Here is a 20,277-nt window from a genome sequence, read left to right on the forward strand (position 1 = left end):
TTTATCTTTTATCTTGTTATTCCAAATAGCCTTACGAGCATCAATATGTTCTGGTATGAGTTATACAAACAAAGTGATGCGATTTGGGATATGAGAACTGACAAGTCCCCGCCCCCCTCAAAAAAAAAAAACTTTTTGGAAGATGTCTAACTGGGTAAATAAAGAATAAGTAAATGGTAAATGTTGTAATACAGTGCAGCTAATCAACTATTGTATGCTTTTGGCCTCTCTCCACATTATTTAATAACTTTGGGCTGAACTTGCTGATTGGATTGATTTCATCATTATCCATAAAAAATAATAAAGTCAACACCTAAACTCAAAACGAACAGTTGGATTGACTGTTCTTTTCTATGCAGACGATAATGTTTTGTACCTCTGAGGAGGTGTGTGATCCCGCTTCATATAACATCATATAACAGCTGCACGCAGTCTTTTAACCTCTGATTGAGCTGGAAAAAGACATTGTGTACATACTACTATATCCATCAGGACAAATCCAGTGCATTTCTGCGTAGATGAGCTCAGGAGGAAAGTAGGGCACATATCTGTGTTGCTTTAATTACTTTTTATTGAGTGAAGTACTAACGCTTCAGCTCAGTGTTCATCCTCGGTCTGTGGCATCAAGTCCAAAGGCTTTATTTAGTGCCTTCCCTTTATTGCACCTTCATTCAGCCTGTGTCCTGCTGCAGATGATAGTGATGGAGGAGATAAAAGTTTAAAAGGTTTGTTTTTTTTTTAAATTATTGGTCGGGAGTATAGAGATACAGGTATGTGATAAAATATAAACACATTGTCATCAGTATATGAGCATGTTACTGCAGACTGTGTTCACTTGATTCACAACATCCTACACAAAATCCAAAGAACTTGCTGTTTATTGATTCAAAATTGATTCAGATTTTCCCACAAATACAGAGAGGTTTGTATTCACTTGTATCCCAGACACTGGACAGAGTTTGCCTGATTCTGACAAAATTAAAACTATAAATCCATTATACAGTATGTTGTTTTGCTTTTTAGGATGAAATAACGTGTGAGCAATTTTAAAATCTGCTCCCAACAGTTCCTTTTATTCGGATAATTGGTAAACATGGAAATATGTGTCAGAGGAGCTGCTTCAGGACACAAAGCAGCTTGTAAGTCACCCCAAAATGAATCACGAAGCATTGAATCATTTTTGCTTTGCAAAAGGAAAATATTAAAATAGGCTGATCTAAACTTTACTTTCCACCGCGGTGACCAACGGCAAACGCATGACTTGTTTTGAGTTTGAACCTACCCCTGTCAGAGTAAACCGAACAGTTTATGTTTTAAAGTGTACCTCTGGGTTTGAACTCCTAACCCCTAACTACAGCATCATCCTTTCCCTCTGTAACAGCCAGTGCTGCACTGTAGCTCAGGCATGTTGCAACACATGACATTCAGATTAGATACAGCAGGGTTTAATGTGATAAAGCTCTGTGATTTATGAGCCCTTCTGCTGCCCGCGGTCAGGTGATCATGGTGACCGGGGACCACCCAATCACAGCCAAGGCCATCGCTAAAGGGGTGGGCATCATCTCTGAGGGCAACGAGACGGTTGAAGACATCGCGGCGAGACTGAACATCCCTCTGAGCCAAGTTAACCCCAGGTGTGTGTGTGTGTGTGCGTGTCAGAAACACGAGGTTTATGGCTCTATGCTGAGGGGGTCTGAGAGGAACTTTTTATATGAATGTTTGTGGGCCATGAAGGTTACAGCATGTCTGCATGTTTACAGGAACCCTTCATATATGCTTAATGCCCTGCTCTGACTGTCACTGTCCATTAAACATGAAGCTGCAACCAGCAGTAGCTTAGTGCCAGGACTGGAAACATCAGAGGAGCAACTGAGGAGGATCCCCCCTCTTACAACATGAACAGAGATGCATTACATGCTCTCAAACAACAGTGAGCTCACCATGTTGAGTGTAGAGAGTCAGGCCAAAAAGTAGCTTGACACATTACCCTGCCACCACTTTCCTCCCCTGCTCACAGGAGGAGGTTTGCAAGATGCTGATAGGCAGGTTTTGTTGCCTTTGGACTGTTTCCACATTTTTTCTTTTTTTTTTTTTTTGGACTTTAAGTTAAGTTAAGCTAAGCTAACATTGCTGCTGGCTCCATCTTCTCTGTGAGAAAAGCAAATAGTTCCTAAAATGTCAAACTGTTTTTGCATAGACGCAATGTGTGGCAAACTGTATGTTTCCTTCATGATGGAGTGCGTGTGTGTGTGTGCGTGTCTGTGTGTGTTTGTGTCTGTGTGTGAAAGAGAGAGAGAAAGAAAGGGGAAAGACAAACAAAAATGTCAACGCGCATAATTGTCCCCAGCAGGACTGACTCCTACAGCAACTGTGTTTGTGTGTGTGTGTCTCCCAGGGATGCCAAGGCTTGTGTGGTGCACGGCTCGGACCTAAAGGACATGAGTTCTGAGTACCTGGACGACTTGCTGAGGAACCACACTGAGATAGTGTTTGCTCGCACATCTCCACAACAGAAGCTCATCATTGTGGAGGGCTGCCAGAGACAGGTCAATGGACTGTGTGTGTGTGTGTGTGTGTGTGTGTGTGTGTGTGTGTTAGGGGCCTCTTTGGTAGTGTATTGCTGCAAAGGGATGTGTGTATTTAAATGGCTGAATGTAAGCATGTGTGTGTTTGTGATAAAGTCTGGATGAATGCTTAAATGTGTCTGGGTGTAAGTGTGGTGCTATGACTGAATACAGGTGTGTGCACGCAAGCTCAAGTATGTGTGTCCCTGCCATTTAAGGCTGAATACAATTTTCTGTGTGCATCTGTGTGTGAGACTGAGTGTCAGTGGAGGTGCTGGAATACATTGTGGCATGTGTGTGTTTGCAATGGAGGCCTATTTGTGAGTATGTGGTTGAATATAAATGTGTATCTTTATATGATTATTTATATATGGGATCAGCTTTATGTGTGGAATGTCTAAAATAAATGTCTGAAAGCACTTCTGCACATCCCCATATATTGAGGTCATGCTACAATTCACCCAGACTCCCGCACTCTCACTCCGTGTGAGTGAATGATTGCAACTCTATTCCATTTTTCATTTAATCTCCCCAGAGCTGCTTTGAAAAAGACATTATTAAGACAGAAGGGGCGGGAGAAAGAGAGGAAAGTGCAGTGAGAATAGCTTAAATCATGGCACTTATCTTTCCTTTTGTGACACGTTTTGTGCGCCGGTCCTTTGCGGATGCAGGGGGCGATTGTGGCGGTGACAGGCGACGGAGTCAACGACTCGCCAGCCCTTAAGAAAGCCGACATCGGCGTTGCCATGGGGATCGCCGGGTCTGATGTGTCCAAACAGGCAGCTGACATGATCCTGCTGGACGACAACTTTGCCTCAATCGTCACCGGAGTTGAGGAGGGTGAGTGTGGGGGAGTGACGCAGGGAGAGAAAGGCAGGGTGATAGAAGGGGAAAAAGAAAAAGAAAAGATGGAAATAATGGCCAAATGTGGCAAACATAGAAAGAAAAGGGGAGGAGATTCGAAACTTTTAACGGTTCTGCCAGCAAAGTCCTTTTCTGCTCCACAGTATTTAACAGAGCTGTAACCTGGAACTTGTAACTTGGACTGAAGTCAGACCTCAGTCATAAAAGTGAGAATATTACCAAATTAAGTCTTGACTTTCTAAAGGGTTGAAAGGAAAGACATTCAAATCTCAAGTTTTGAACTAGTAAAATCTGGGACAGTAAAAAAGAAATGAGACGGCTCCAAACCGGCCTTACATAATTTATTTTTACGCATGTGCCCTGAAAGGACTTATCAGCTATGTGTAAAAAAAAAAAAAAAACCCTGCTAACATTTTCGGAGGGAAATTGTTCAGTTTGCCTAATGAGACTTGTGAATTGATGCAGCTTTGCCCCTAAGGGCCTGATCTGACAATTGTCACAAGAGGGTGGAAATTATTCCAGGGGTGGCTAATAGACAGATAAAAACAATAAGGCAAAGTCAAGCTTTTTTCTTTCTTCAGTTAGAAAGGCTGGAATTCTACCTGAGCTCAATGAATCATCAGTGAAGGAAGAATATTCAAACTCCCAGTTTGACTTTGTGTTCCCTTTTCATCACTGCAGGTCGTCTCATCTTTGACAACTTAAAGAAGTCCATAGCATACACGCTTACCAGTAACATCCCAGAGATCTCGCCCTTCCTCCTCTTCATTATCGGTAATGTGCCTCTTCCTCTGGGAACGGTCACTATCCTCTGCATCGACCTGGGGACTGACATGGTGAGCAGTGGGCAAACACTTCTCCTCCATCATATCTAAAGCAACACGTTGTTGAATTAAAGCTACTGTATGTAATGTATCACAAAGAGCTGCTGTACTGATCAGTGTTTAACCCGGTGAAGGCCAAACGCAGCGCGCCCCATGGTAACGACGATGGGAACATCACTTGTGTCGGTGAGAGACACCACAGGCTTTGACAAAGCTTCAGTTTTTGCCACATAGACTTGGTTGATTTTTAGTCTCATGCTGCAGCCAGTTTGATTCCAAAAAGTTGCAGCTTTAGGCTTTGAGTGCACCATTTACTGAATGCTTTTCATTTGTTTCCTTTTTTTAGGCATTTTACAGCGTCTAAACACATTCGATTTATAGGAATTTCACAGATCCCAAACAAGCTTAATGTTATGGATTAGTCTTTATGCACTGCGGAGCCCCTCCAATGCGCATAGCTAATTATTGCCTAATTTTGGAGATTCTTCTCAATGAGCGGATGCTAATTATTAGCATGTTTTGTAGCTACAGGAAAGCTAAAGGTGACATTAAGCAAAATGGTGTTAATAGCGGTGTCAAATACGAGGGCCTCGAGGTAAAAAAGAACAAAAAGGTTTTGGTTTAATTTGTCCTCTCTGTCTGTGGGAGAAATTTGCTTCTGGCTCACTGCCGATGCCCATTTGTTCAAGCAGAACAAAGGCCTGGTGACGCTCACATACAGATTTACATTTTACAGATTTACACAGCTCTGCCATTTCCAGATGCCAGTCTCTCCATTGTATTTCCAGCAGCAACAAAAAGAGTTGCTGGCATGCTGCTTGCCTGAGGGGCGTAATCCATCATTGCAAAAGAAAGGAAGCACACGATGAATTTATTCAAAAGGACTTGTTCACTTGTGTTCATTACTTTAATTTTTTTCCTGCTCTCAGCCATCAGACATTAGCGTGCAGCTCGAGCTGGTTCTTATACGTTTGTCCCAATGAGCCAAAAGCTCCAGTAACGAGGTGCATCCATGGTAATGGGCTCCCATTTGATTGACAAGGAGTAGTTTAAGTCTCCACAGAAGCTTCCTAATAATGCGGTTTGTACTTATTTTACTCAGGTGACATAAAAATAAAGAACCTCTTTGGTTTTTTTTAGCAGCAGGACAGATTTGTTTGTGTTAACAAATACTTAGCTGTGTGAGATCACAGGGATAGTGCATTCTTTATTGGTTATATCTCACTTTTATGATGTGATGATTGAAGCTTAAAAGCACCTAATTTGTGCATTTGTTTTGCATAAAAGAAAAAAAAAACCTTCCTTCAAAGTAACAGGCCTGCATGTATTTAACAAGCGCTGATGGAGGGAACAGCTGGATGTCTGCTTTGAAGGACTCTGAAATGGAAATATTTAAATATTCAATAAAGTACCTGAAAGTGTGTGTTTATAGTACAGTACACAAGTAAGAGTACAAATTTCCCATGTCTGCTGGTGAGGTTGTTAACAGCTTGTTAACAGCTTAGTTCAACTCCAGGCTACAGGCTCGAGGGCTCTGCTGAGATTTAGCAGTGACAAGCAGCACTTGGAGTCTGCTATGATTATTTTTAGCAAGCACTGCCATGTGGAACAGGATGGTGGCAAAAGATGTTTATCAAAGCAAGATGTGGCACACTTAAGAACGCTTCAAGACGGAGTTTTGGATATTGCACACAAACACATATGCACGTTTTCAGAAAAAAAACCCCGACAAAACAATGCCAGGCATCATCACATCCTTCTCCTTGCTTCTCTCCACCGCTGTGGGTCATGGGAATGCTATACTAAAACAAACTGGATGTGCAGAGCACAGAGCGTATGTTCTGTTTCAAACAGAGCCGGGTCTCCACATCAAATCCCACCTAAGTCGCAGAGATTTCCTGCCTTAAGTCACACATATTGCTCTGTTGCTTACCTGGTAAAACCAGCCACTATAAGATCTTTATTACAGGGACCTTTCTGCCCTGCGCTTTTATGAGTGTCTTGAAATTCTCCATCAGTCTCTCTCTCTTCCTGCCTCCTCTCCCACCTCTCTCTCCATCACTGTCACTGCCTCCTTTTTTCCTCTCTTCCTTACTTTTCTCCCTCCACACAGTGATTGAACGCTGAATTATGCTAATAGTCATATGTCTAGTTTACCCCCGCGTTGGGCACTGTCATCGCGCCTTTGTGCCGATGCCACGAAGACAAATTCCTGTACAGAGAGCATAAATTGAGCTGATTCTCTCCAATCCCTTTCTATTCCCTGCAGGTTCCAGCCATCTCATTGGCTTATGAGACCGCAGAGAGCGACATCATGAAACGCCAGCCGAGGAACCCCAAATTAGACAAGCTGGTCAATGAGCGTCTCATCAGCATGGCCTACGGACAAATAGGTTTGTCCTCTTGTGCCTCATAACCTCCCGGTGGCAGAGCTCTTAACCCTGAATCACTGTGACAGGCCTCTTGCAGTGGAGTTATGGTCATAATAAACATCACAAGCATGAAAACATTAAATATTGACATTTATCAGAAATTCTGGCATTTCTTTCTGCCACTGTAAATGTTTAGGTACAAGCAGAGTTATGGAAAAGGGATCCAAAGGTGAGCAGGCAGTTAGGGAGAGTCCCACAATTTTCTTCTAATTGTTGTGACATTTGCAGCAAATTGACAGGGGAGAGTGCAACTATTTTCTACTTAATCTTGGTCCTGTTTCAGGGATTGGAGTCTCACATGAATGCATGCTTTTATCTCTGTTTTTACACAGATTGGGAATAGTGGAAAATCAAAGGCTGGCCCAATTTCATAGGTTGTTAAGTAGGTCAAAATATGACAGGGCTTCATTGGATGACACACAAGCTGAACATGCTCGGCACAGCCGGCAACTCGACTCCCACAATTCTTCCAAGATGAGCACGACTGGGGCAAAACTTTTGCAGGTCACATCCAGTCACCCCGTTTGACCAAACCACTGACATTACAGCTTGTTATCCTGAGGCATCTACATGTCGAGCAGCCACCAGCGAAGCAAAGTAGAAGGGACAGCAGCCAGAAAACTGATGCAACCAATATTCTCGGTGATGTTAACACGTGTCAACATAAACACTGTTCTGGTGCTGTGATTTAATTTAACAACACAATGAGCGAGGTGATTAATAAGCACCGTCTCACTCCTAGATCAGTATTTGTGGTACGTTTTATGAAGACTTCCGATTTTAAATAAGATGTCCGTCGAGTTAAAAATGTTACGCCCACTCTGACAAAACGAATTTGCCAAGGTGAAATTAAAACTCACTATTGGCTTCTGTTGCTGTTCTCAGCTGTCTGGAGCCATTTAATTACAAAAGAGCAACATGGGGGAGGAAATAAGGAGGAAGATATAAGCACCTGGGCCTTTTTTGGTGCACTGAAGACGACTACCAAGAACTAATATAGACTTAATGTAGACATTGTGTAGGGCTACAAGTCAGTGAGTTAGTTAAATAATATGACTCCTATAAATAAGAGGGATAAATACTCCTGTTATAATGCTAGTGTCCTGTAAAGAAAACTGTAGTACCTGGCGGTAGACAAAGATGGCGGGCTATCACCTTCAACAGGAAGTAGTCTATATTACCTGGAAAGGGTCAATCCTGACTTATAGAATAGATACAGGTTAGTCAACAGAGTTGAGTGGTTATGGTTCGGTAAAGCTGTTGGTTAAGGCAATAAACCGAAGAGTCATGAGGTTTGGCTGAAGTTACAAGTCGACCATCTTGCCAGCACTCTTTGTCTGCGGCCACTTGCTGCTCTAAAACCTGCTGCAATAAGAGTCCTGTGGAATATCCACTAGATATACTCACTTTAGGTTAATTAGAATTTATGCTTAGATCCCAAAAATGTGTTAGATAATTGTTTATACAGCTCTGAAATTCGTGTATAAAGGCTTTACACAAATACAACGAGTAAAGATTTATGTGGGTCTGTGGTTTCCTACTGGATTCCTGATACTCCTAATTTTCTAATAAGAATTGCGTCAGTTAATACTCATTAAAAAGAAAAAAGAGACAGTAATTACACTTAACTGAATTAACTGAGAGTTCATTGCCAGTCTAACCTACAGACACGTTTAGTCACTGCACCACCAGGACAGAAAAACGTGCATAAATAGGACTGGACAGTTACGCTACATGATGATTAGTATCCAAACAAGAAATTAATGATGAATGAATGAATGATTAAAGAAAGGTTCATTCAAGGTTCAATTTCTATGGAAACCAACAACAGTTATTTGTTAGTTTCAATTGTTGGTTTCAACAAAAATAACATGATAATAATCTTTGTGTCTAACTTTATAACTCTTATTTCTTGTACATTGTTAAACCAGGAATGATTCAGGCTCTGGGTGGTTTTTTCACCTACTTTGTGATTTTGGCTGAGAATGGCTTCCTTCCGGGAAGTCTGGTAGGCATCCGCATCAACTGGGACGACCGCGAGGTCAACGACCTGGAGGACAGCTACGGGCAGCAGTGGGTAAGGAGCAGGCACTGAGACAAACCTACAGAACCTTTGAATATTTCCGCACAGGAATAAATGCAATGCGTGTTTCAACTTGGCAGACGTATGAGCAGCGGAAGATCATTGAATTCACCTGCCACACCGCCTTCTTCGCCAGCATTGTGGTTGTCCAGTGGGCCGACCTTATCATCTGCAAAACCAGGAGGAACTCCCTCTTTCAGCAGGGCATGAAGTACGTGAGACAGGAAAGAAGGAGGCTGGGTGTTGAATAAAAACAGAAATAGAAGGATGTGAAATGAAAAGTTAAAAGAAGATGTGCAATCGAGTATTCAGTAAGGCAGGAAAGTAGAATTGTTAATCATCAAAAGTACAAGATGTCGCAAAGCTTTGGTGATCATTTCTGCCATCCTGAGCTCCTTTTTTATCAGTCTGAGCATTAATTGCTACAACCTTTCTCTGTGTGTGATTTCTTCTTTCTTTCCACTCAACAGGAACCGGATCCTGATCTTTGGCCTGTTTGTGGAGACTGCTCTGGCTGCCTTCCTCTCCTATTGCCCTGGAATGGACATTGCCCTGCGCATGTACCCCCTGAAGTATGCTCTGCATATGCATATCTCCACCGAACCGAAAAATAACCTCTTAAAGACGTAATAGGCCGCCATTAGCCTGTCACTCACGACTTTAAATGAAGTCTGTGATCTCCTTAAACACCACGTTGTTATCCTTATTATTCAAAAATGGCTGCAATGAATTTAACAATTTGCACTCTGCCTGTGACTCACTGCTACCCAATCCATCCCTGCCCTGTTAATTTTTCGTTCCCTCTTCCTTTCAGGATCCTGTGGTGGTTCTGTGCTTTCCCATACAGTCTTCTCATCTTCGTTTATGATGAGGTCCGTAAATTCATTCTGAGGAGGTGCCCTGGAGGTAAGCAGTTATTAGGAGCAACCGAGATTAAAAGGTTTCAACACTATTTGTGTTGTTATTAAGCTAGAAGGAAGCAAAAAAACCCCTGCCACGTTTGGATGTAGTTGTTGGCATTCATGCAGCTGGGTGCAAAATATTGCATCCCCTTATTTTGAAATGGCAAAAAGAGTAAAGCTAAATAGCTAGTGCAAATGATCCTTTATCAGAAATTAATTAAAGGTAATTTTCTAATTGGTTTATCAAGAGAGATAAATCCTCATATACCCAACTGTATATGAGGATCCACATGTGTCATCTCTTAGCCTTCCTACTGTCCTTGTGCAAAATAAACATTTATGAAGAGCAGATTGTCCACTGCTCTAAGGACACACTGACTGACAAAGCTGCACCATCTCTGCTCTGCTAACCTGACCTGAAGCATCCCAGCAGGAGCTGACAGATGGTGAAATGCTGAAGATCAAATTCAACCAAATCCACTGACAAAACAGTATAAAAAAAACAACAACTTTGAACTGTTTTATACAGCGATCAAAAAAGAAAGCAGAGGTGCCAATTTTACAAAACAATGTTGGGAGTAATTCTAGGTGAATATTGATGACAATGGATAAAAGCTTTAATTGTAGTATAACATTGAAAACATGGGAGTTCGCGATTGTTTTTAGCTGTCATACTGAGGTCCAAGCCCGTTAGAAATATGCATCAGGAAGAGCATCCGGCATAAAAACTGTGCCAAATCAACATGCCGTATAATGATCCGCTGTGCCGACCCTGAAACTCACGGGACAACCCTAAAGGACAAACAAAAATAAAACATTTATATCTTTTTCAATTTTGTAAAGTCCATGATAACCTGCATTTTTATATCATCGATAAAACAGGAACAAAATGTTGACCTAAAAACATGAATGCGATGCCATGTGGGGGCACAGGCCCAACGGCCTGAGAGGTCAGGGCTCCCCTACACCAAAGCCTCTGTACGAAGTGATTTCTGGATTTAATGTGACATAGCTTAATTAAAACAGGCAACATTTCTACAGCGAGACAAAAACTACCAAACAGACACAAATATATCGAAGCTACAGCCTCTGCAACACATGACTGATTACTGTTTCATTTCTAACACAGTAACATTTAAATACACTACTGTCTGGTGGTTCCATTTAAAAATGACGTGCGCTACTCACAAAGAGTTGGGGATATTCGACTTACCTAAAATGCACTATAACCTTTACAGGTGAACTTAATTTGAACTTCTCTAAACTTTTGAACGCACATGTCCAACTGTTCAGTGTTTCAGTAATTGCATAACATGCTGTTCTCTAACAAGGTGATTAAACGCAAAAATCACAACGTGATTTATGGCTCAGACATGGTCCATCAATCGACCACTAAGTGTTCTGGTTCAATGACAGTCAGTCGTCTTCATCATGCTGTTCACAAGTTATTGTTATTGCCATTTCAGTTGTGCCGCCACAGTTTTTAGCTTTTGTCTCAATTAATTGTTTAAGATGGAAAAATTACCATTGGGTGCTGCTAATTAAATGTCCTACTTTGATGATATACTATCCCTGTGGCATGAACGTTTTACATTTTCCATAAATTTCCAAGTCAAATAAATCTATAAATAGTCACCACAGAAATGAAATTTGATTCATGTACCAAGAGCTGCATTTTCACCCGATTTCCACCCAAGTCTTCTGGTCACTTTCAGCTTTGTTAGAGGCAGTAGCTAAAGATAATCGGGACTCGTTTTACCAACAAGCGATTCCCTTCTTGGCCCAGTGAACATATGTAAAAAGCTCCAGGAAACTGATTATACCTGTTCATACCTGGCAGAACAAGTAGGAAATGATGAGAAAGGAAATTAAAGCAGGCTGTTGAAGACTCTTGAGATATGCCCCAAAGATCATACACATGATACGGACATAAAATCTGTTCGCCGCCACAGCGTTTCAGCTGATGAGGGGCCAGAAATGAGAAGGCAAATACAATTTATCGTGACAGTTAATCATTTCTGTTAATCTGTGTGTCATGGGCTGCTGATCAGAGTCATAAGAGTTATATGGGGATTCATTTGGAAATGTACAGAGACAAAGGTGATGAGATGAATACAAATAGAGTGATACAAAAGGACATTATGAAAACTGCTCGCCTGTCATTTTGGTCCCTGACACTCTCTCTCTTTCCCTCTTTCTGTCTTTGCCTCTTCCCCTCTTCCAGGTTGGGTGGAGCTGGAGACATATTATTAACATTCAGAAAATGTCACTTTGAATTGCGTGTCTGTGAGTGTGTGTGCGTGTGTGTGCGCGTTCTTGTGAGTAGAACCGTGTGTGTGTGTGTGTGTGTGTGTGTCTGTCAGTTGTAATATTGCATGGATCAGTTCACAAATCTGATTATCATAAAAATACTGCTGAAAATAGGCTTTCGATTGTGCTTAGAGTTTTTGTTTTTGTTGTTTTATGAGAAAGGTTTCCTGCAGAACAGTGGTATACAGCTACACCTTTGTGCCTTAAGCTCCTACCAAAGTGATGCTTTGTGGCCTGTTTGGCTATAATCATGTGAAATGTACCAAATAAAATGGATTCTACTTTATCCCTGGTCATTGATTTAATTTTATTCACTAACTGTGTGTTTTTTTAACATTCTTTACTGCTATCACTGCTTATGTGTTAGTTGACACTTAAATCGGGGCCCAAATAATGAGAAACTTTAATATGAACAGCACCATATGTACTAATATATGTGTAATGATGTTTAAACCACACATTTGCTACCACCTAAATGTAATGCATTCCTAATTTTCAGGCTGTCACATAACTTTTGCTCACAGGCTCCAATTTAAAGCTGTATCTGAAATTTGCACGTACGTCTTTCAGCTAACGCCACATAATGCTGCACAGGCTCATAGTGACTCATTGTTCTCTTACTGTCTGATGATTGTCGTGCAAGTGTTTGCCTCCTTAAGGATGTGTGCATTTTTTGTCTAATTTGTTCCAGAATTACATTGCAAACCAAACTGTTCTATCTTTGACTATACATTAATAATATATTAGTCTGTTTGTTTAACTGATTCATGTTCAACCTATCAATGATTCAAAACCCAAAGATTCACAGTTTGCCAACACATTATAGAAGGTAAAGTGCTCAATAAAGACTAACAAGCTCATAAATGTAAATGAGAATAAACTTAGTGTACGTGGCAGCCTGAACAAAATGGACAAAATGAACAACACTGATTATGCAAATCTATTTCGCAACCAGTCTAATGTAAATGATATCTGCAACACAATCTAACATTACTGCTCATTTTACATCATAACGTTCATGAATTCATGTATTTGGTTAGGTACTTGTGTATTTTGGAATAGATTATTTTGCATTTGGAATGAGTAGAGACAGTCGGAGTAGTAAAAAAACTCAAGTAGAGTAACTCAAGTAAAAGTTTCAGTACATGCACTAAAATGTAATTCAAGTACAAAAGTACTATCAGTCAGACTAAGATGCTGATAGCCAATTTGCACTAGCATAAAGCATAATGTACCACAAATAGTACACATCATACAGAATGATTATTGGATTCATGTATCAACATTACAGCGATACACAACAGTTGTCCTACATCACCTTTTTTAGTTGTCCATTATTATTGTACTAGGTATAGGGTTAAGTTTGCGTTCCCCTATATGCACTTTCAATCCACACTTCCAAACTTAACCCTAAAACTTAATAAAATAATCTTGCCCACGTTCTTTCATCATCAGATGTACCAAATGTGTATATGAAAAAAAAAAATATACAAAAATAATGCAAATTTCAACTAGTGCAAAAGTTTGCATCCCCCTTGATAAATTAATACCATTTATTTCTGATAAGGAAACCTTTGTATTAGGTAATTGTGCATTTAAAATGATGTTGATGAGATACATATATATATTTTACTCCCTTTGCCATTTCAAAATAAGGGAGTAATAACTTTTGACTGTATATTCTTTAGTAACCATAAGCAAAAGAACTAGGGGAAATATTTCTGTTCTTACTTTAGTGTAGTAAAAGTAAAAAGAACTTTAGCATAGTTAAGTACATTATTGTACTTCTCGTCCGGGAAACGGAGTTTTCAGGATCACCTGTATTTTGCTCAGTGTGATCGACTGTGACTGTAAACAGCCCATCAAGGTTATAGCGGGTATAAGCTGACAGAAAACAACATCCGTAACGTCACTTCCTTTTCCTTCATGCTCAAACATGGCGCTGCTCTTAAGGTCAGTACGTCTGTGCTACATAGCTTTTGCTTTGGTAAAAGCTCTTTGTGTCGTTTGCCAGGGTTATCAAATCAAAGAGACACTTAAATACTTGACAGCTGTGGAAGAGGTCTGTAAGTGCGACTTTTAAGCTTCGTTTGTGGAAAACGCGTTGCGACGTAGCGTTAGCTGGCATTAGCTAGCAGGCTAACGCTAATTATATGGCGTGTTTTCAAAGACCAACAGAAAGTGGACTTTGGACTTTTAAATGTATTGTTAACAACCCTTTACTTCCGCCACTATATGTCTTTGTTTTACACAGCTGCGGTTTGCCGCCGTCAAGCTACATTGACACGTTCAAGTATTTAAGCAACCGTTATTTTCTTGTAACGAAAAGGATGTAATGGCACAGCATAACTAACGTTTATTGAATTATTGATAACAGAATTCACCTATATGTCTGAGCTGGATTATAGAATGGGTTTAATGTGTGGCGTGTATCTTAAGGCGCTCAGCTTATATGGGCTTTGAATACTCTAGATGTCTTCTAGCATCTTCTAGTGCTGTTTCTGACTAAGTTTCCACTCAAAATATATCAAACAAATATATGTGGAAAGGTGCCGTCAAAGCCTCCTGTGACTCAGTGAATGGCAGTGAAGAGATGCTGAGTTTTAAAAATATTTGTGTGAGGTTTGTCTTTTTAACCAGTCAAAGAGTTTAATAGATTTTTGCTTGATTAACAATATTTGGAGGTCAACTTAAAGCGTTGGGTGTAGCAGAACTCATCACATCACATGGAGGGAGAGCGAGGCTGATTAGAGTGAATTGCTTTTAAGTCTTATGCTAGCAAAGGTTTAAGTAACTTAAGTTTGCTTTTTATGATCTGTGGTTTGACTTGAGTATTAAGGTAAATAGTTTTTGAACACCTTGAAAGACCAAGATTAAATAGTTATAAATAATATTAGGAAATTGCAGGAGTTTTCATGTTCAGGTTATGAACCTTTTAACCAAGTAGGAAGTCAGACTATTGTTGAACTTTGTCCGAATCATTCACCCTAGATGTTCTTACGTGTTCAAGATAAACACAATGTCCGTCAAGGAAATTCATCAGATGTTTATCAGTATTCCTAGAAGACCTTTCCTACTTTTATATTTCGCTTTTGTTTTCGTCACTTATTGATGGAAAACTTTCCATTAATATATCTAGATTTATACCATATTGAAGGAAATTATGCTTTGAAAATAAGGTTATTTATCAATTAAATTTCTCTCAGTAAACTTGATGTGCACAGTGTTGAGTTTCCTTCACCAGTATTTGCCCACAAGCACATAAATCGTGAATTCAGTTTTCTAACACTACTTTCTTGTGTTTTGTCTTCAGGACGTTGGGCCGTCAGTGTGTCCTCTCCAGACCACAGTATAGTGTCTTCTACAGACAGTAAGTTTTGTGTGTTTGGGAGAGACTCGTAGTAATGACGACGACACACAAATAACTCCTTAATACATTTTACCACAGTATATTCTGTACTCTAAATTTCCTTTTCCTACCACTACAGTGCTGCTCCAGTGGGAACCACGGCTAAGGAGGAGATGAACAAGTCTTGGGTCAAAAATGCTCAATTAACTAGACCGTTGTCTCCCCATGTCACTATCTACAAGTATGTTCTAAGTGTAGGATGCAACCAGTGGGTTTGTTAGAAAATAACCTCAGGCAAAGGATGTAGATCACGGTTGTTTAAATGAAGCTGTACAATCCATGTTTGTTTTATGCATGTGGAAAAAAATATATAAATAAGTCAAATTAATAAATAAAAAGTGTACACTTGTAATTTCAAATTTTTATTTTCAGAAACAACACAAGTTGAAAATACTAAAGCCCATTTTAAGATAGTGAAATCTCTCTCCCCCAGAAAGAGTAGCTGTTTTATTAGTAACAGCTACTGGGGGTCCGGATACATTTTTAAATGCTTAAAAGTTAGCAGGACAAGTCAGCATGATTATAGAGTTTATTACCTTGGATTGACGTAGTACAAAAAGCACCTTGATGTACTGTCAGATGAATGAAAACTACAATGAACGTGGTTATTATTAATGGTCCAAATATCCCTTTTTTTTGTTTGTTTTTTTTCCCAGAAGGTGCATTTCTCTCTAATCTGGAACCATTCTCATGGCTAATGTCTTGTCAGAATCTGTAGTCTCTTGACATTGAACCAGTGGTGCTAACTAAATTTGCAGTCTAGTGATTCTGCAAAATCCTAGTTTACTGACATTCTGTTCCTCTGCTAGCTGTAAGTGCATTGGAAACCCCGGTAAAAAGTGAAGGCATCATCTTGTCTTATTTATCCCAAGCGGCTTGCAGATTTGTCTTTTGAGTTTAAACAACTTTGATTGTTTCATTGTTGCCCGCTGCTGAAAAAGTCCTTTTTTTCCCCCCTTTGCCTCACAATAATGCGGTGATTTCACATGTCAGTTGTAGCCCAACATAAATTCAAAACATTTCTTAAATTTCAGGTGAAAGATAATAAACTCTGTTGAAATTGGTTTTTTTTTTTTGTACTTGAAATGTTTTTTTACCACACAGACTGTGGACTGTATAGTAAATTGAGTGTTGTGTTGTCATTGTATTTCAGATGGTCTGTCCCCATGATTATGTCCATAACACACAGAGGAACTGGAATTGGACTCAGTGGAGGTAACACATCTTTGTGGACAATGTTATTCTAACATAGATGTGAAACACTACTGCTGCTGTCAGTTTTTGACTGACCCTGATAATCTCCTCAGGACATTTTAGTCCATTGATATTGATTTCTGCTAAGAGCATTTACCAGCATTACAAAACAGAAGTTGCTCAATACAACTTAACCACTTGCATGTAAAAAATTACTCTAATGCTGGGCTGCATACAGCTGCTAACACTTGCCTGGTGTAAGAGCTGAGCCTGTGATGGTGGTAAATCTGACATGAGATCTGTTGCCCCCCGATGTGCCATATTCTGAAAGCTGGGTTCAGATTTCTTTACGTGTTAATGGCAACTGCTTGTGTGTGGAATGAGAGACTGGCTATACATTTTGGTTCATTGAGAATTTGCAGAAAGGTTCTTGGAAGAAAAATAACCAATATGAATAAGTAGCTTTTAAGTTCATATTTAAATTGTATTAAGAATTCAGCCTTGCGATAAGGTAATTTTCTTGACTGTCAATATAATTTTCAATATTTTTGCACATTTAGTACAGTCCATTGTAATTGGCAGCTTGCTTGGGGTGGCTTTAGCTCAGTTGGCTACCACAGACTATAGGGTCGGTGGTTCAGTCCCCGAACCCAGCTATACGTCAAAGTGTCTCCGGGCAAGACACCCCCAACACTCCCTGAACCCCCAACAGTCCATTCCCATGCCCAGCTGTGCTCGGTAGAAACTGGGGAGGGTTGCGTCAGGAAGGGCATTCGGCGTAAAAACTGTGCCAAATCAACATGCGGACAATGATCCGCTGTGACGACCCTGAACTCACGGGATAAGACGAAAGGACAAAAGAAAAGAAAAGAAAACTGTCACCGGCAGCCAGTGAGGAGCCTGTTTGGTACAGAGCCATTTGCCGGCCATCATTTAGTGCAGCCGGTGTGGCAAAAACGTCTTTACACATCAGAGACGTTCAGATGTTTGAAAATGTACCCAGCAGTGCGGTCTGGACTAATCCAACAAAACCCCGTCTTAGTAGCGTGTTCCTTTTCATGCATTCATTTCTCACACATGGACATCTTTTTTTTTTTTTTTCTCACTCACCCTCTGGTCTCATTACTTCTGTCTGTCTCTAGCTGTCTCAGCCTTTGCGATGGCAGCGCTGGTCCTACCAGGAAATTACCCCTACTACCTGGACTTGATCCACTCGCTGTCGGTCGGCCCCTTTCTCATTGGTCTGGCCAAGTTCGGCATTGCTTTCCCCGTGTCCTATCACACCTACAATGGCATCCGCCACTTGGTAAGACTTATTTTGAATAATGAACCTAGCGGATGTTTTTCTTTCTTCCGTACTATGTGGAGATTTTTGAGTAATTTGTTGCTATAGCATTTAGGCTTACACTTCTGTGTAGTTTGTCCCATTTTTCATTTTTGCCATGTTTGCTTTACTGACTTTAATAGAAAATAGATTGCATTTGCCCAAATGTATAAACTGATGCTGCTTCTTATGCTAAATTGTCTTCTCTCTCTTTTCTTTGTATCTGTTTATTGTTGTTTAAATCAGTTTTGGGACGTCGGCAAAGGCTTCAAAATCCCAGAGGTCTACCGCAGCGGCTACATGGTTATTGGCCTGTCCATCATCACCACCCTAGCTTTGCTTTCGCTTTGAGCTCAAGACGGGAAGATATGAGGAGAGAGTTGAAGGGAATTTGGACTGGATGCACTTTGGGAGTTTTGCGTATACGTTCTCCTCCGGCTTACTGCAGCAGCAGTTTCATCAAACCATTAAATAAAGGATTATATTGTGCCGTATGCAAACAAGGTGTTGTGATGTTTTGTTCCCTGGAATTAATTCGAGAAAGCTTTAGGGTCATCAAACGCAGCAAGGGAGCAAAGTGCATGCAAATGTGACCTAGTTTATTTAACACTTGTTCCCGGTGTGAACAACAACCAGTGGCCAAAATTAGACGTGTCCTACATGTTATGTCCTTATGTAATTTGTTTAATAGTGCTGTGACGTCAATCTCATTAATCAGGTTTCTTTACCCTAAGTGCTCAGTCACCGCAGCTCGACTGCTGCCTCTGTCTGTTGTTTCTGCGCACAGGAGTGTGTGTTTGTGTCTGTGGAGAACGGCTGTTTACTGTAGACTGTCATTCATATTTTACCTTCTCTAGGCCACAGCTGCTCAGATGCATTTTTAACATCGGGAAAGAGAGGAGCTGATATATGGAGAGGCAGCCCAGTGGTGGAAGCTGTGTATGTGAACCGGCTCCTCACCAGCAGCCTGCCTCAGGCCTTTCCTCCTACTGAGATGCACAGAGCTACACACTGCACCTGAGCAGCTCTTGTACTGCAGTGTAAATAAAAGCAAGCTGTGATTTAACGTCAGATCCCACTTCGTTTATGCAGGGTACAGTAACAAGTCCACATGAGAGGGGGGCGGGGGGGGGGGGTTTGTACCAACTGATTTGAAAACGTCTGTTTGGATCAGTTAGCCTGCTATGCCCACTTAGATCAGTTAGCCCGCAAATAATAGCTTTATCAGTTTGTTACTGGTGGCTCCATGGAAAAGTGCTTGTCAACTTTCATTTCCTTCCAGTGGGGCTGCATTAGTGTGCCCCATATATGATTAAAGTTATTGCTTATAAAGGACACGACAAACTGTCTCTACAGTAACTCAGCATTTATAAAACTCAAGTTAATGTTGTTATATTCCCCTCGGTGCTATTTTAACACTATTACTGGACAAACATCTCTATATTTTCCACGGCAAATAATTGACTAGCTCTCCCAAATTTGCTCTGTCAGTCTGACTTGTCTGATTGCAGTGGCTCTGGCATCTAGATTAGTCCCTACATGTAGACTAATCCATTTCCAGCGGAGCTGGAACCTGCTCAAAGTCTAGAGGCTATGAGACTTAGTTTCCACCAAAATCTGCAGAAATCTTTCCATTTTTTTTCAGTCAAACGAACTGCGGCAGTGCAAGCATGAGCCTTGAACTGACGCTCTGCTCTGCAAGGAACAAGTAATGTCACCATTATGATGGTTTGTGGACATGACCTGCGTGAAAGCAATCGGGGGTGAAAAGCAGAGATGCACGCAATCTCCATGCGTTTTAAAGAGCCTAATGATTACGCGGCGGCAGCACCCCCTACTGGGCGGCAAATTATAATCATGGGGCTGCGGTCCTGATGCTGAGGGATGATGAGGATGCTGGGCAGGCCAGGGAGGGGGACTATAAACCCGCTTTTGATCGGAATAAATTGTGTCTCGGTCTCTGTGGCGCAATGGAATAGCGCGCTGGACTTCTAATCCAGAGGCTCCGGGTTCGAGTCCCGGCAGAGATGTGGATGAAAATGGCTTTTTGAAGATGTGGTTGATAAAAAGAAAATACACAGCATTTTATGCTTGATGCTGAGTCCTACTGAGCTAGATGTGAGAATGCATTACAGATGAGTGATGGGTTTATTTTGCAGAGGCCCAATGCACTGCTTCTGAACTGGATTCTTATATGAATTTCACACGGACGAGGCTTTTCAGCCCGCAAAGGTCAGCGCTTTAATATGCAGATTTCAAACGGGCAAAAAAAAAAAAAGCCTGAGACCGCAGCACAGCACGGCCTTCGTTACCAGTCTGTTATTGTCCAGGCTGCGCGCTCCTATACGCGCTCATCGCGTATGCACCCTCA

At 40.9% G+C, this 20,277-nt stretch overlaps 2 protein-coding genes and 1 non-coding gene across 4 annotated transcripts in view; all 3 read left to right on the forward strand.

The window, feature by feature from the left end:
- atp1a2a (ATPase Na+/K+ transporting subunit alpha 2a) overlaps positions 1-12,265 on the forward strand; it is a 34,101-nt gene extending 21,836 nt beyond the window's left edge. Inside the window, exons 15-24 of one of the 2 annotated variants that reach the window (XM_067529417.1) lie at positions 1,498-1,634; positions 2,396-2,546; positions 3,236-3,404; positions 4,110-4,264; positions 6,522-6,645; positions 8,616-8,761; positions 8,848-8,978; positions 9,238-9,339; positions 9,582-9,673; positions 11,894-12,265. In XM_067529417.1, the coding sequence (XP_067385518.1) occupies positions 1,498-1,634; positions 2,396-2,546; positions 3,236-3,404; positions 4,110-4,264; positions 6,522-6,645; positions 8,616-8,761; positions 8,848-8,978; positions 9,238-9,339; positions 9,582-9,673; positions 11,894-11,922 (1,236 nt within the window). In that variant the 3' untranslated portion in view covers positions 11,923-12,265. Of the gene's footprint in view, positions 1-1,497; positions 1,635-2,395; positions 2,547-3,235; positions 3,405-4,109; positions 4,265-6,521; positions 6,646-7,016; positions 7,303-8,615; positions 8,762-8,847; positions 8,979-9,237; positions 9,340-9,581; positions 9,674-11,893 lie in introns of those variants that run through there. The other variant, XM_067529419.1, reaches the window with a different exon arrangement.
- A 1,604-nt stretch (positions 12,266-13,869) lies between these two features.
- Positions 13,870-18,409, forward strand: sdhc (succinate dehydrogenase complex, subunit C, integral membrane protein). Its single transcript, XM_067475311.1, has 6 exons — positions 13,870-13,932; positions 15,293-15,349; positions 15,468-15,569; positions 16,542-16,603; positions 17,725-17,888; positions 18,153-18,409. Exons 1-6 carry the CDS (start codon positions 13,916-13,918, stop codon positions 18,255-18,257), a joined length of 507 nt encoding a protein of 168 aa, XP_067331412.1. The 5' UTR covers positions 13,870-13,915; the 3' UTR covers positions 18,258-18,409.
- A 1,453-nt stretch (positions 18,410-19,862) lies between these two features.
- Positions 19,863-19,936, forward strand: trnar-ucu (transfer RNA arginine (anticodon UCU)). Its single transcript has one exon. It is a non-coding gene; the product is annotated as a tRNA-Arg (tRNA).
- Positions 19,937-20,277: the final 341 nt, after the last annotated feature.

The sequence above is a fragment of the Channa argus genome, chromosome 14 (assembly GCF_033026475.1).
Source record: "Channa argus isolate prfri chromosome 14, Channa argus male v1.0, whole genome shotgun sequence".
In the NCBI taxonomy this organism is placed as follows: domain Eukaryota; kingdom Metazoa; phylum Chordata; class Actinopteri; order Anabantiformes; family Channidae; genus Channa; species Channa argus.